General features: G+C 35.1%; 1 protein-coding gene across 1 annotated transcript in view; it reads right to left on the bottom strand.

The window, feature by feature from the left end:
* Positions 1–13,669, bottom strand: part of RXFP1 (relaxin family peptide receptor 1) — a 127,331-nt gene that overhangs the window by 7,046 nt on the left and 106,616 nt on the right. Inside the window, 4 exon segments of the mRNA XM_079153950.1 lie at positions 1,251–1,480; positions 4,267–4,335; positions 5,192–5,263; positions 10,317–10,388. Of these exon segments, the coding sequence (XP_079010076.1) occupies positions 1,251–1,480; positions 4,267–4,335; positions 5,192–5,263; positions 10,317–10,388 (443 nt within the window).

The following is a 13,669-nucleotide window of genomic DNA, read 5'->3' as shown; positions in this document are numbered from 1 at the left end:
GAGGTGGGGATGACATTCTTTGGTTCAGCTTTTTCATTGAAATTCTCCCTGCTCATCAAGCTGAGGCTATCATTCAAAATCCCAGAGAAAGTAATTCAGAAGTTTCTGTGATGGAGTAATGACTGTGAAGTTTGAAGTCCATCAATTTAGAAGATATAAATAATTATGAAGGGCTTCACAGTCCAATTCTGGGAGGCTTAAATTACTTGCCAGAGCTGGCCTAAGCAAAACTGTCTTCTCTTTCCATTTTTTACATATTTCTTTGTTTCCTTTTAGGTTCTCTCATCCCCCAAATTAGCTCTCAGTGTGTATATTTTTGCTTTTTAAGCAAATAGAAAGTGCTTGAAAATTTCTGACCATGCAAATGTTCTGCACTAAGTCCCTAGAATTACATCAGTGTATAAAATCACAGACTGGTCCTAATTCTTTAACACTAAAGTTAGACACTAGCCTTCATTAGGGAAATTGAACTTAACTCAAAATTTATAAACAAGGTGGCAAACATTTTTTTACATAGTTTGTAGGTTAAAAAAAAAATTAGCCATTAGACTTTGAATAAGCTTAGGGTAGTTTATGTGCTAGCACACATAAAACAATGAACATTGTGTAGATTGATGCTTTACTTGCTTGAGGGACCATGTATAAATTCTATGCTATGTGACCCAAACTATAGACATCCTGAGGACAGGTTTCTTACTTATTTTTCTTTATAGTCCTCATTTAACAAAATATCTTGCAATCACATTTCAAAAACATTTTAAAAGTTAGTACTTATCTGAAAGCATTTTTATTTACATATTTTAAGTTATGAACAGAAAAGCTTCTTGTAGTTCAGAAACCAGAAAAATAACTAGCTGCTAAGTCACTGTCTATGAACTGGACATGCAAACAAAAATGTAAACATCACTTTGGAAGTAAATATGTGACCATAGAAGGTTACAATTTCCCTGGTAGTAAAAGATTTTGGATGCTTTAACAAAATATACCTTCAGAACCACTGTATGAGAGAAAACTAGTGAATGAGAGCTTCATGAATCTATTTAAGGTGATTCAATTTTTATTTTAAAAACCTAATTTTTTAATCACTAAAGTAATTCTATTTTTATTGTAGAAAATATGAAAACAACATATAAGCAAAAAGAAGAAAATTTAAAATTCCACAATTATATCACTCATAGAACTTTTTAAATAATAGCAATGCTTTTATTTATTTCAAAACTATAGTTTCTCTTTAACCAGGATATACTCACAGCACAGAGAAATGATTGATATGGCATGCAGCTTGTTCTCAGATCTGATATAAGGTCTCATACAAATGACAAAAATATTTCCAAAGCAAGTAACCACAGATACAACCCAGACAAACACTCTCTGAATAATGCTTGCCAAGAGATTCTCAAGGGATGAGATTCCATCAGTGTTTGGTTTACAGCTGCGAACATGTGGTGCATATCCACAATATTGGAATTTCTTAAAATATCTGGTATAAAAGAAGACAGAATAAGATTTCAGATTTAATTCGGTGTCACCAAACATTAATATTTATTTTCAGCATTTTCTCAGTAAATGGAAGATGTCTTAATATGAGATTCAGAGGAACACAAACACTAGGGATCCTGAAGTTTTAAATTTAATTCTCTTTAACTTGATTTCACTGTTAAAGAATGTGTGAGTGAGAGTAGCAAAGAGGCATGATGGATATACAAGTGTTAGACATATCTTAGAATATAAATGAACTGTTAGCTTGTGACAAAGAAAATTAATTTAACCAAAGAAACTATCAGCAGGTTTTCAGCATTCAAGTTTTCATAAATGCACAGTTACATAGCTCCAATGGTTATTACAACTGATCTTGCTTTTCAGCCCACAGGGGAAAAAATTAAGTGCTTTCTCTTCTGTGCATCTGTGTCTTTTCTTCTTTCTTTCTTTCTTTCTTTCTTTCTTTCTTTCTTTCTTTCTTTCTTTCTTTCTTTCTTTCTATACTGGGGACTGAACTTAGGTACACTTCTCCACTGAGCTACACCCCCAACTCCATTTATTTTCATTTCAAGACAGGGTCTCACTAAATTGTTTAGGGTCTCTCTAAGTTGCTGAGGCTGGCCTCGAACTTGGAATCTTTCTGCTTCAGCCTCCCAAGTCGCTGGATCACAGGTGTGTGCCAGGCTTCTGACTTTTTTTGTTGTAGAGGTCTATTATGGTATCTGTAACTACTTAGTGACATGCTTATCTTTCACACTGGAGTTTGGAACATAATAAAGGGTTCAATGACTATTTGTTGAGTAAATTCTTTCATTAGTAGAGAACTCACTTCTTGATAAAGACATCGCCTGGTTAATCGATAAGTGCTGTTGTGTTGCTAACAACACCAACGCCATTTATTGAGCACTTTTTTAGGCCTCAGGAATACATTCCCAAATAAATGCCACATGGTAGGTGTCAGCATTCCCATGAAAGGAGATGAATTTTCAACAGAGGCAAATTATTTGGTAAGAAATTGTCTAGTAATTGTAGAAATTAGAATTCAAATTAGATCTGTTTGCCTCTAAAGCCATGTGTTCTGGCAAAAAATAGAAATGATCTTGCCGATTTCAAGAGCCATAGTAATGAGAGACAAAAACTTGGTGATTACAATTTGTCCTGTCTCATTCAAGTTCGATTGCTGATAGTTCCTTCCATCCTGTTATGTCTATTTTCTCTGTGAACTTCGAAGGAGAGGAAAGAAGAATTTAAGGAAGGAAGGAGTGTTGACTGTCTTTTCTCTTTGCTTAATGTAATTTAGGCCAAAGTCTTGTTTTTATCAACAGCATTATTATAGATCTTTGTTTTCTTATTTGGGAGCTTTGCCAGCAGTCACACATCTAGTAATTGTATCCTGGTTACTTCTCCTCCCTGTGAGAAGTCATAGTGGGACCTTCAATGACACACTCCCTTGTCCCCATGTAGATAAGTTGCCCCAAGCAAGATCAATTAGACTTTCTCCTGGAACTCTGAGTCTTACTGACAATGCTTAGATGGATCATTCCAGAAGTGCCTGGAGAAGACTCTTTTTATCTCTTGTGGCTTTGGTTCCTACCCAATTCAAGTTTGCTCCTTTAGTTATTTCCTAGATTTTGTGAGCTATACTATTTTTTTTCCCTAATAAACTGCTTTGATTAATTTAGCAGACTATTTTACATTGTGTGCAACTAATATAGCACACTCTCTGAAGAATTATGGAAAACAAAAAGAGTGCCCTGTGTAGACTTAAAATATAAGCAAGATTACAGTTGGTAGTGGCTGATAAGACACCTCTTACTGAAAATTACTTATCATTGTATAGAGATTATTCTAATACTTTATATAAGATGGAAATCAATTAAAATATTTTTAAAGCGTATGATCAAAGGCACAACCAGATACATCATTTGAATAAAAATTTTCAAAGTTTCACATTCCATGTACTCTTCCTCCATTCATGCCCTGACATTGGGGGGTAATTTTCAATGACAAGTTCGCCTTTCCTTCTTTCATTTATAGCAATTATTTCTTTATAATTATTTTATGTTGCTTATGTATATTCCTACTTCTTCTGATAGCACTCATACCATGTGTACAAATTCTTAACTCATTAGGCCAACCTCAATATAGTACCCAAGCTGAGAGCTTCTTACAAGAATGAGCAGGTTCCTCCTACACTCATGTTCCCAGATGATCAAAAAACCTCCTGTGAAATTCTGTAATACTGTGGAAAGATCATCCACCTAATTTCAAAGTTTTTAGAGTTAATTACTGTTTATACATGTGTGAGTCTGTTTAGGCTGCTGTAACAAAAATGCTACATATTGAGTGGCTTAAACAGCAATTTATTTCTCATAGTTCTGGAGGCTGGGAAGTACAAGGTCAAAGTGTCAGCAGATTCAGTGTCTAGTGAGGTTCTGCTCCCTGGTTCATAAATGGCTGTGTTCTTGTTATGTCATCACATCATGGAAGGGGCAAGGTTGGTCGCTGGAATGTCCTTTTTAGGAACACTAATCCTATTCATGAAGGCTTTGTCCTCATAACCTAATCATATCCCAAAGGCTTACCTCTTAATACTGTCACATTAGTGTTAGGAAGGCGACACATGAATTTTTTTCTTTTTTTTTGGGGGGGTGTCTCAAATGTTCTGTATATTGCTGGCTAATCAGTCAAAAATATTAATAGATAGGGTACAGATGTATTATCACAATACATGAAGGAACTTAAAGACTTAAATAAGGGTGAAGAGCAAGAAGAACATCAACTTACATGTGAGAGAGATTAAGAAGTCTAAACATCCTTTGCTGGATGTTTGAAATTTCAATTCCTTCTAGGCTGCTAAAAATACAAAATTAATAATCAATCAAAAGAATATATATTAAGCAATATAACAAACTACTTTTTTTGGTGAAGAACAACTTAATATGCATCAATATATATTTTCCCTATTTGAGTGTTTTGGATTCTCACAGGCCATGGTACAATGCTTTTCGCATACAAAATACTCAATAAATACTTGTGGAATAAGTGAACAAGCATTACCTTCTGGACAGCATTACAATAGAGTTTTGTGTCTTTGAAATGTTTCTAATAATTTTTAGTTAATGATTTTTTTCCAAATAAAATACCTTACTGAAAGAACACTTAAATGAACTAAGTTAATCTTTTGAAGGCAATTCTTAGATACTAACAGATTTTTTTTGTGTATGAGTTTGATGCAAGTTATGATTTACATGATAGAGAATAGTTCCTCTTCAGGCAAAGATGCCTTTAATAAATTCATAAACACCCAGAACTAAAAGAGCAATGACTATGCACAGATGTCTTCCGAGAGTCAAAGCAAACAATTTAAGCTTTTAGTAACGTACATAAAAGTATAGAATGATTTATCCTTACTTAATTTTTCTTGTTTTTGGTACTGGGGATTGAACACAGGGCTTAGCATATACCAGGCAAGTGCTCTACCACTGAGCTACATCCGCAACCCCTTATTACTTAGTTTTTACTTTAATTAACATGTAATACAAAAGTAATATCTGTCTGCTTGTTTCCATCAAGCACTCATTTTATATTTTTGTACAGCTTTACTAAAATCCTGGAAATAAAGCTTATAAGAAAGTTTTGAAAACAAATATCTTGTTAGTACTGAAATAACAATTTCATCATAAAACTATCCCCAAATATGGATACTTACAGAGACTTGAGTTTGACAAGATAATCAAATTGATCTGCTTGAATTTCCTGGATTGGGTTATAGGAAATATTCCTGTTTTTTAAAATAAGGCAGCAATGGGTCATTTCTAAAAATGGCTGAGTAAAGAAAAGTAGATCTGTTGACCTTGAATTACTTAAAACATTTACCAAGAAAATAAAAAGCATAGTAACACTCAAAATGGATAAAAGACTTAAATATAAGACCTGAAACTGTAAAGTTACTAGAAGAAAACCTAGGGGGAAGCTCCATGACATTGGTCTGGGCAATGACTTTTTGGATATGGTCCCCAAAACACAGGCAATAAAAGCAAACATAGACAAATGAGACTACTTTAAACTAAAAATCTTCTGCACAATCAAGGAAAAACTCAACAGAGTGAAGAGGTAACCACTAGAATGGGAGAACATATCTGCAAAGCATGCATCTAAAATGGGGGTTAATATTCAAAATGTATAAGGTGCTCAAACAACTCATCAGCAAGAAAACAAATAAGCTAATTAAAAAATAGACAAAGGACCCGAACAGACACACAATGAGACAACAGGTACAGAAAAATGCTCAAGAGTACTAATCATCTGAGAAATGCAAATTAAAACCACAATGAGATATAACCTCACATTATATCTCATTGGGTCTTTAAAAGAATGGTTAAAATTAGTGCTGATGAGGATGCAGAGGAAAGGGAATTCTTTTACATTGTTAGTGGGAATGTAAATTAGTACAGTCATATGAAAATTAGTATGGAGATGCCTCAAAACATTAAAAATAGAACCATCATATGATCCTAACTATATATCCTAAGGAAGTGAAGTCAGCATGTTGAAAAGACACCTGCCCTCTATGTTCATGACAGCATTATTGACAATAGGCAAGATACAGAATCAACCTACATGTCCATCAGCAGAAGATGGATGAAGACAGTATGGTGTACATACACCAGGAAATACCTTAAAAAAGAAGAAAATCCTATTATTTGCCACAATGTGGATGAACCGGGAGGACATGACTTTGAGTAGAAAAAGTCAGGTACACAATCTCACTTATCTAAAAAAGTTGAACTTACGTAAGTAGAGAGTGGAATACTGGTTTCACGAGGGTCTGAAAGCGGGATCAGGCAAAGGGAGGGCAGGAATGGGAAGGCATTTGCCAGAGGGTACAGAGTTTTAGTTAGACAGGAGGAACAAGTGTAAGAGCTCTGCTGCAGGATGTGGTGATGACAGCAATGATGTATTCTAAAAATTGCTGAGAGCAGATTTTGAATGTTCTCACCACACACATACAAAATGATAAGTTATACAAAGTAAAACGTATGTTAATGAATTGAATTTAGCTGTTCCACAATGTACACATATTTCAAAACATCATGTTGTACATGATAAACATGCACAATTTTTATTTATTTATTTTTTAATTTTAATTTTTTTTTGGTGGTGCTGGGGATTAAACCCAGGGCCTTGCTCATGTGAGGCAAGCATCCTACCAACTGAGCTATCTCCTCAGTCTTATTTTTTATTTTTTAAAATATTTTTTTAGTTGTCAATTTACATGTGGTGCTGAGTATCAAACCTAGGGCCTCGCACATGCCAGGTAAGTTCTCTATCACTGAGCCACAACTCCAGTCCCCCACAATTTTTATGTATCAGTTAAAAATGTGTATTAAGGGCCGGGGAGATAGCTCAGTTGGTAGAGTGCTTGCCTTGCAAGCACAAGGCCCCTGGGTTCAATCCCCAGCACCTCAAAAAAAAAAAAAAAAAAAAAAAAAAATGTGCATTAAGTGGACTCACCTCACCTCATAGAGTTAATTGTATATTTAAGTGGATTGATGGAGATAAAACACTTAGAACAATGCCTGGCTTATAATAAGTACTCTATGGCAAGAGCTAATATACCTTGGGAAGAGGAAGAGCTGTCAAGAGAAGGTTTGGCCAGAGAAGTGATAGGCCACACAGAGAGAGTTACACCTACTTCATATTTTGCCTAGGATTCTATGTAGTTTACATAAAACAACAAAAAAGTTCATTTACTCAAAATTTGAATTAAAAGAATCACATTGTATATCTTTTATAATACATTTTGTTAAAGAGTGACATTGTATTTGCAATTTGTGAAGCACAAAATGGAAACTAGATTTTTGCATTTCATGTAACTACTAGGCTACATCTAGGGACAGAGAGAGAAGAATGAAAGTACAGTGAGTTTAGAATATGAGTTCAGAATCCGTTTTTCCCCTCCTGCCACACTTCCCACCCAACATCAAGACTCTGTAAAATACCTTGAAACAGAAATCATTGATTAAGGGAGCTTCTCAGAGAAGTTCTAATTTGAAGAAATTCACTCAAATGTTTTGTATAACAAAAGGAAGTGAATTCAGCAAACTAGGAATAAAAGGAAACGACCTCACATGATAAAAACCATATGTAAACCCAGTAGATAATGTACTCGATGATGAAAGACCAACAGCTCTTGTTTTAAGAACAGTTTATTTCTTTTCACCACTTCTAATTCACATAGTATTCAAAGTCCTAGCCAGAGTAATTAGACAGAAAAAGAAATAAAAGAATCCAAATTGGAAAAGAAGACAGATTATATCTCTTCACAGATGATGTGATCTTAAATGTAGAAAACCCTAAATACTTAACAACAACAAAAATGTTAAAACTAATAAATCCAGCAAAGTTGTTGGACACAAAATCATCACACAAGAATCAGTTGTGGTTCTATGACCAGCAAACAACCCCCAAAAAGGAAATTAGGAAACTAATCCCATTTACAATAATATCAGATGAATAAATTACTTAAATAAACTTAAGATGAAAGATATGTTGTATATGGAAAACTACAAAACATCATTGAAAGAAATTAATGACATTTGTTCTGAATGTTTCCTCCAAAACTTAGGTTGAAATTTAATTGCCATTGCAACGGTGTTGAGAAATGGGAGCTTTAAGAGGTGATAAGGTCATGAGGGCCCTGGCCTTAAGCATGGATTAATTCCATTATTGCAGGAATAGGCTTCTGATTGCAGGATAAATTTATCCTCACCTGCTTCCCCATGCACTCTTTTACTGTGTGGTACCTTCTGCTATGTTATGTTGCAGCAAGAAGGCCTTCACTAGATGTGGCCCTTCAGTTTTGTATTTCACAACCTCTAGAACTATGAGCCAAATAAATTTCTATGGTTTATAAATTACATAGTATGTGGTAATCTGTTATAAGCACCAAAAAAATGGACTAAGACAATGCTAATAAAAGGAAAAACATCCTATGTTCATATAGAAATTCAAGGGAGCCCAAATGACCAAACAATCTTAAAAAAAAAAAAAAAAAGACTAACAAAGGTAGAGATCTTTCACTAACTGATTTCAAAACAGTACAAAATGATAGTAATCAAACAGTGTGGTACTAGCATAAAGACAGACATGTAGATCAATGGAATAGAATGCAGAACCCAGGAATAAACCCACACATATATAGTCAAATGATTTTTGACAAGAGTGACAAGTCCATTCAATAGGGAAAGGAGAGTCTTTTCAACGAATTGTGTTGGGAAAACTGAATATTCATAACCAAAAGAAAGCAGTCAGACTTTCGCCTTACAGTGTACATATAAATTAACTCAAAATTGATCAAAGATCTCAATGTCAAACCATAAAACTCCTAGAAGGAAATGGGGAAAAGCCTCATGATATTGGATTTGGCAATAATTTCTTTAATATGGTGGCAAAAGCATAGGCAACAAAAGAAAAAAACAAGAACTGGACTTGATCAAAATGAAAATCCTATGCATAAAAAGACAGTATAACAGAATGAAAATGTAAACAAAGGGGTGCAAATCAAATCTGAAATGGGGTTAATATCCAAAATATACAAAGAGCTCTTAAAAATCAATAACAACAAAATAATTCAATTAAAAAGTGAGAAAGGGATTTGAGTAGATCTTTCTCCAATAAAACATACAAATGGTCATTAAACACATGAAAAGAAACTCAGCATCACTAATCATTAGAGAAAAGGAGTTGAAAACCACAAGGACGTATAATTTTTTATCCATTAGGATATCTATTATCAAAAAACCAAAATTATTGTGTTTGGAGGACATAGAGAAATTGGAACTCTTGTGTACTGATAATGGAAATGTCAAATGATGCAAATCCTATGGAGAATAGAATTAATATAGAATAAAAATGGAATTACCATATAATCCAGCTCTTCTACTTCTGGGGATATACAGGTGGTATCTCACTTAAAATGGTTTGACTTGTGATTTTTCACTGTGCAATAATATAAAAGAAATTCACCTTTGAATTTTGATTTTGGGCTCTTCCTGGGTCAGTTATATGTGGTATGGTACTGTAGTGAGCTGAAGCACTCAGTTGGCCATGCAGTCAAAGGGTAAATAACTGATACTCTACTGTGTACAGTGTTGGAAAATGATGTTGTTTAGTAGTTTATGTGTATTAATTGCATTTTTTATTTATGATATTTTCAATTTATGATGGGTTTATTGGAATATAACCTTATTGTAACTGAGGAGCAAAGAATTAAAAGCAGAAACTCAAACAGGTATTCATACACACATGTTTATAACAGCATTATTCACATAGCCAAAAGGTGGAAGCAACCCATTTCCATCAACATATGAATGAATAAGCACAACATGTGGTATATAGGTACATTGGAATATCATTCAGCCTTAAAAAGGAAGGAAATTCTGATATATGCTACAACATGAATGAAACTTGGAGACATCATGCTAAGTGAAATAAGCCAGCCACAAAATGACAATTGCTGTGTGATTTCAACCAGATGAGGTACTTTGGCTAATCAAATGCACAGAGATAGAAAGTAAAATAGTAGTTTCTGGGGCTCGGGGAAAGCATGAATGGGGATTTAGTATTTCATGGTTACAGAGTTTCAGTTTTGCAAGATGGAAAAAAAAATTCTGGAGGAGGTTGGTGGTGATGATTGCTGAACAATGTAAATGTCGTTAATGCCATTCAACTGCACAACTACCACTACCTAATTTTACCTTGTGCTTATTTTATCATAATTAAAGACATAATAAAATAAAGAAATGAAGTGGAGAAATTAATAGAAGTCTTACAATTGTGACAACTCCTTCAGATCCTTGAATATATGGGGTGGAAGATTTTCAATCTTGTTACATCCCAAATCCCTAGGGAAACAATTGCAAACATTATTTTCTGAAGACTTTATTTATTGTCCTGATACGCATTATGAAATCATCATATAACTTTTCAACAACGTTATTGGTGAGTTGGGTTAATTAACAAATGTTTAAGAGTGTATTTTTTGTGCTGGGCATTGAACCAGGGCCTCTTGCATGCTGAGCCTGTACTTTACCGCTGAGCTAAACCCCCAGCCTCATGAAGCCTAAATGATTTAAAAAAAAAATGAATGAAATGGGAAAATATTTTATCCCATTTCAGCACTCCCTCAAAAATAAATACCTGATGGTTATTTAATCCTGTTTTAATAGTTGCAATGTTTTAATTTTTTACTATGTAATAGTGTAAAGGCAATTTGCCTTTGAACTTTGAATTTGGTCTCTTCCTGGGTCAGCAATATGTGGTCTGGTACAGTAGCTGAGAGCTGCAGCAACCAGTAGGCCATGCAGTCACAAAGGTATGTATGTATTTATTCCTTTTCTCCTTTTTGTGATTAGAGTAAGAACATGGTTTGGAGTCTTACTTTTTTCTTTTGCTTGGGTTTTTTATGATTAGCAAATGGAAGAATATTATTTCAAATGCAAGTTTCTTTCCAAGGTGATCTCACATGCTCCTAAGCAGGATACTTTGTTATCTCCTGTATGTGTAGAAGGTCTCCCTAATATGATATATGCAGCTTAGTTGTAAGGTTTTAACTGCAGAAGCTCTCATGGCAGCTTTGACACTGGCAGATCTCATCAGAAAGGACTCAGATTCTTCTCAACAAGAAAAAGTATTAGTAAGCTTGAGCTTTCATAGGTGATAGGGAGATGTAGGAGGCTGTAGCCTAGTCATTTCCTCTTTCCACCTCTAAATCCTATTATCTACCACAGTGATAGATAGGAGAACAGATTTACTTGTTACATATACTGGTTGGTTTTATAAATCAAAATTTAGATTACTTGACTTTGGGAGACAGGATAATTTTAGAATTTTAAACACTAAAGGTAAGGGGAGGGCTGGGTTTGTGGCTTGGTGGTGGAGTGCTCGATCCTCAGCACCACATAAAAATAAAATAAAGGTATTGTGTCCACCTCCAACTAAAACAAATATATTTTAAAAAATAAGCGGATAATATAATCAGATAAATACCTTTGCTGTGAATGCCTATTTTCATACTAGAAAGTAAACCTTGAGACTATTTTTGTTGTTTACATGTTTATGGGTGAATTGTCTAGGCAGATGGGTTGTTCTGCTTTGACAATCAAAGGACTCTTTCTAAAATTTCATTCCTGTCATAAAATCCTTGTTTTAAAAGCTTCTTGTTGCCTAGATGATAAAATCGAAACTGCTTGGTGTGACATGAGATGCCTTTAAATATCTGTCAGTCTACTGTCTGGTCTTTCCAATCTCCTTTCCTACCACTGGCTATTCACTGTAACTTGCACCATGGTCTGAAAGCACTTCAGTGCTCTGTCCTCACACTTTTGCTGGGTGCTTTCTTCTGCCTTCTGGTGATCTCAAATCATTCTTCAAGACTTCAATCAAACGACATTCCCTTGTGAAACCTCTGATGCATGGTCTGCTGTCCCTGTGCATTCTTCCTGCATACTCTACCCCAGCACACATGCCACATGCCACACAGAACATCAGGTGAAAACTGCTTCTGTATACATGTGTGCTTCCCTTCTGGAGGATGTGAGATCTCTGAGGATGAGAACTATACCATTCAATTTTGGCTACCCAGTGCCTCACTCAGTTTTTGGACTAGCTGTTTTTTCCATTCTGGCGAGAAGACTCTTAATAGGCTGAGTCTGCTTCGTAATTAAGAGTTGATATGATTAAATTCCTTGAATGGGAAGCCAAGTAAAATATTGATCTTAGAAAGGCAATGTGCAAAACTTAAAGTAGTCCTCTTGGGTATTAAAACTAAAAATATCATGTTCAACAATTTCTGGTGGAAGTGTGGGTTTTGGCTGTCAGAGCAAATTCTAATATATAGTTTTTATAGTGGGAATTATGTAATGGGATAGCATTGGTCTCAATCCTAAGTGACCTGTGAAAGTTTCATTTTCTCAGCTTTAGTTTAGGACAGCTGGGGTAAACTTAATTGGACTCAAGGCTCATTTCTGAATGGGCTCAGGAAATACCTTTTCTACTATAGTAGTTGACTTGACTTTATTATTATTTTTGGGGGTGCTGGAATTGAACTCAGGTCTCACCCATGGTAGGTTAGTGCTGTACTTCTGAGCTATACTCCCAGCCCATTAGTAGTTGCCTGTAAACCACAATCGAAAGTAAACATGGCAAAGGTTTCCTGTCACAAGAGTAACTTAAAGTCCTCTGTGACAAGTGAATTCTGTGTTGCCAATGTATTTGTCCTCATTAGCTCTACTGATGTGAAAGGAGCCTGGAGGGGCATACACAACCCTCCTATGGAGGGGGAGTTGAGATCTAGACCTATCCATTAAAAGCTATCACTTCTTAGAAACCTTGCCCTTTTTGTCCTTACAAATCTGAGTTTTCAGGCAAGTATCTACAATGGAATTGGGCAGGCTTTAGGTAGGAGTAATCATTGGCCTGTGTACCCTCTCTATAGCTTTTGTTACTCTTTCTTTTACCTCTGAACCTGGATTAGCACTGGTTATGGACTAAGCTGTTTGTGTTCCATGCTGACTGGTCTGCACCTGGTTGCCACCATGAAGACTAGGTTTTGGAGGAATTGTTTTTTAATGCTTTAAAGTTAGATAAAATAAGGAAAATATGGATCTCTTGACTAGCTTGTATTTTAACAGTTAGATAATACCTTTGGTTCATCTAGATTAATTTCTCCCTATTACTGAAAATAATTTCTTATGTGCTTATGATATTGTTCAATTGCCATATGTCAGGAATTCTTACAACAGGCCTTTGTCCTAATTTTCTATTGAGATTTTCTTGCACATTTATGAATGACTGGGTAATGCCTTCTAAAAAATGTTTCAAGGTGATAGTTACAGAAAAATGTTGGTTTTTTATTCCCTCCCCGCCTTCCTCCCTTCCTCCCTCCCTCCCTTCCTTCCTTTCTTTTTCTTTCATATTGGGGGTTGAACTCAGGGGTGCTTTACTACTGAGCCACGTCCCCATTCCTTTTTATTTCTTATTTTGAGACAATGTCTCACTAAGGTGCAGAGATCCTCCCTAAGTTGCTGAGGCTGGCCTCAAACTTGTGATCCTCCTGCCTCTGCCTCTACAACTATATTTCCTTTATTCCATTTTTATCAAATATTTATTTTATGTTTATTTTTGT

Source organism: Sciurus vulgaris, assembly GCF_902686455.1.
Source record: "Sciurus vulgaris genome assembly, chromosome: 9".
Lineage (NCBI taxonomy): Eukaryota > Metazoa > Chordata > Mammalia > Rodentia > Sciuridae > Sciurus > Sciurus vulgaris.
Note: the sequence above shows the minus strand (reverse complement) of the source record. Positions and strands in the feature narration are given on the sequence as shown.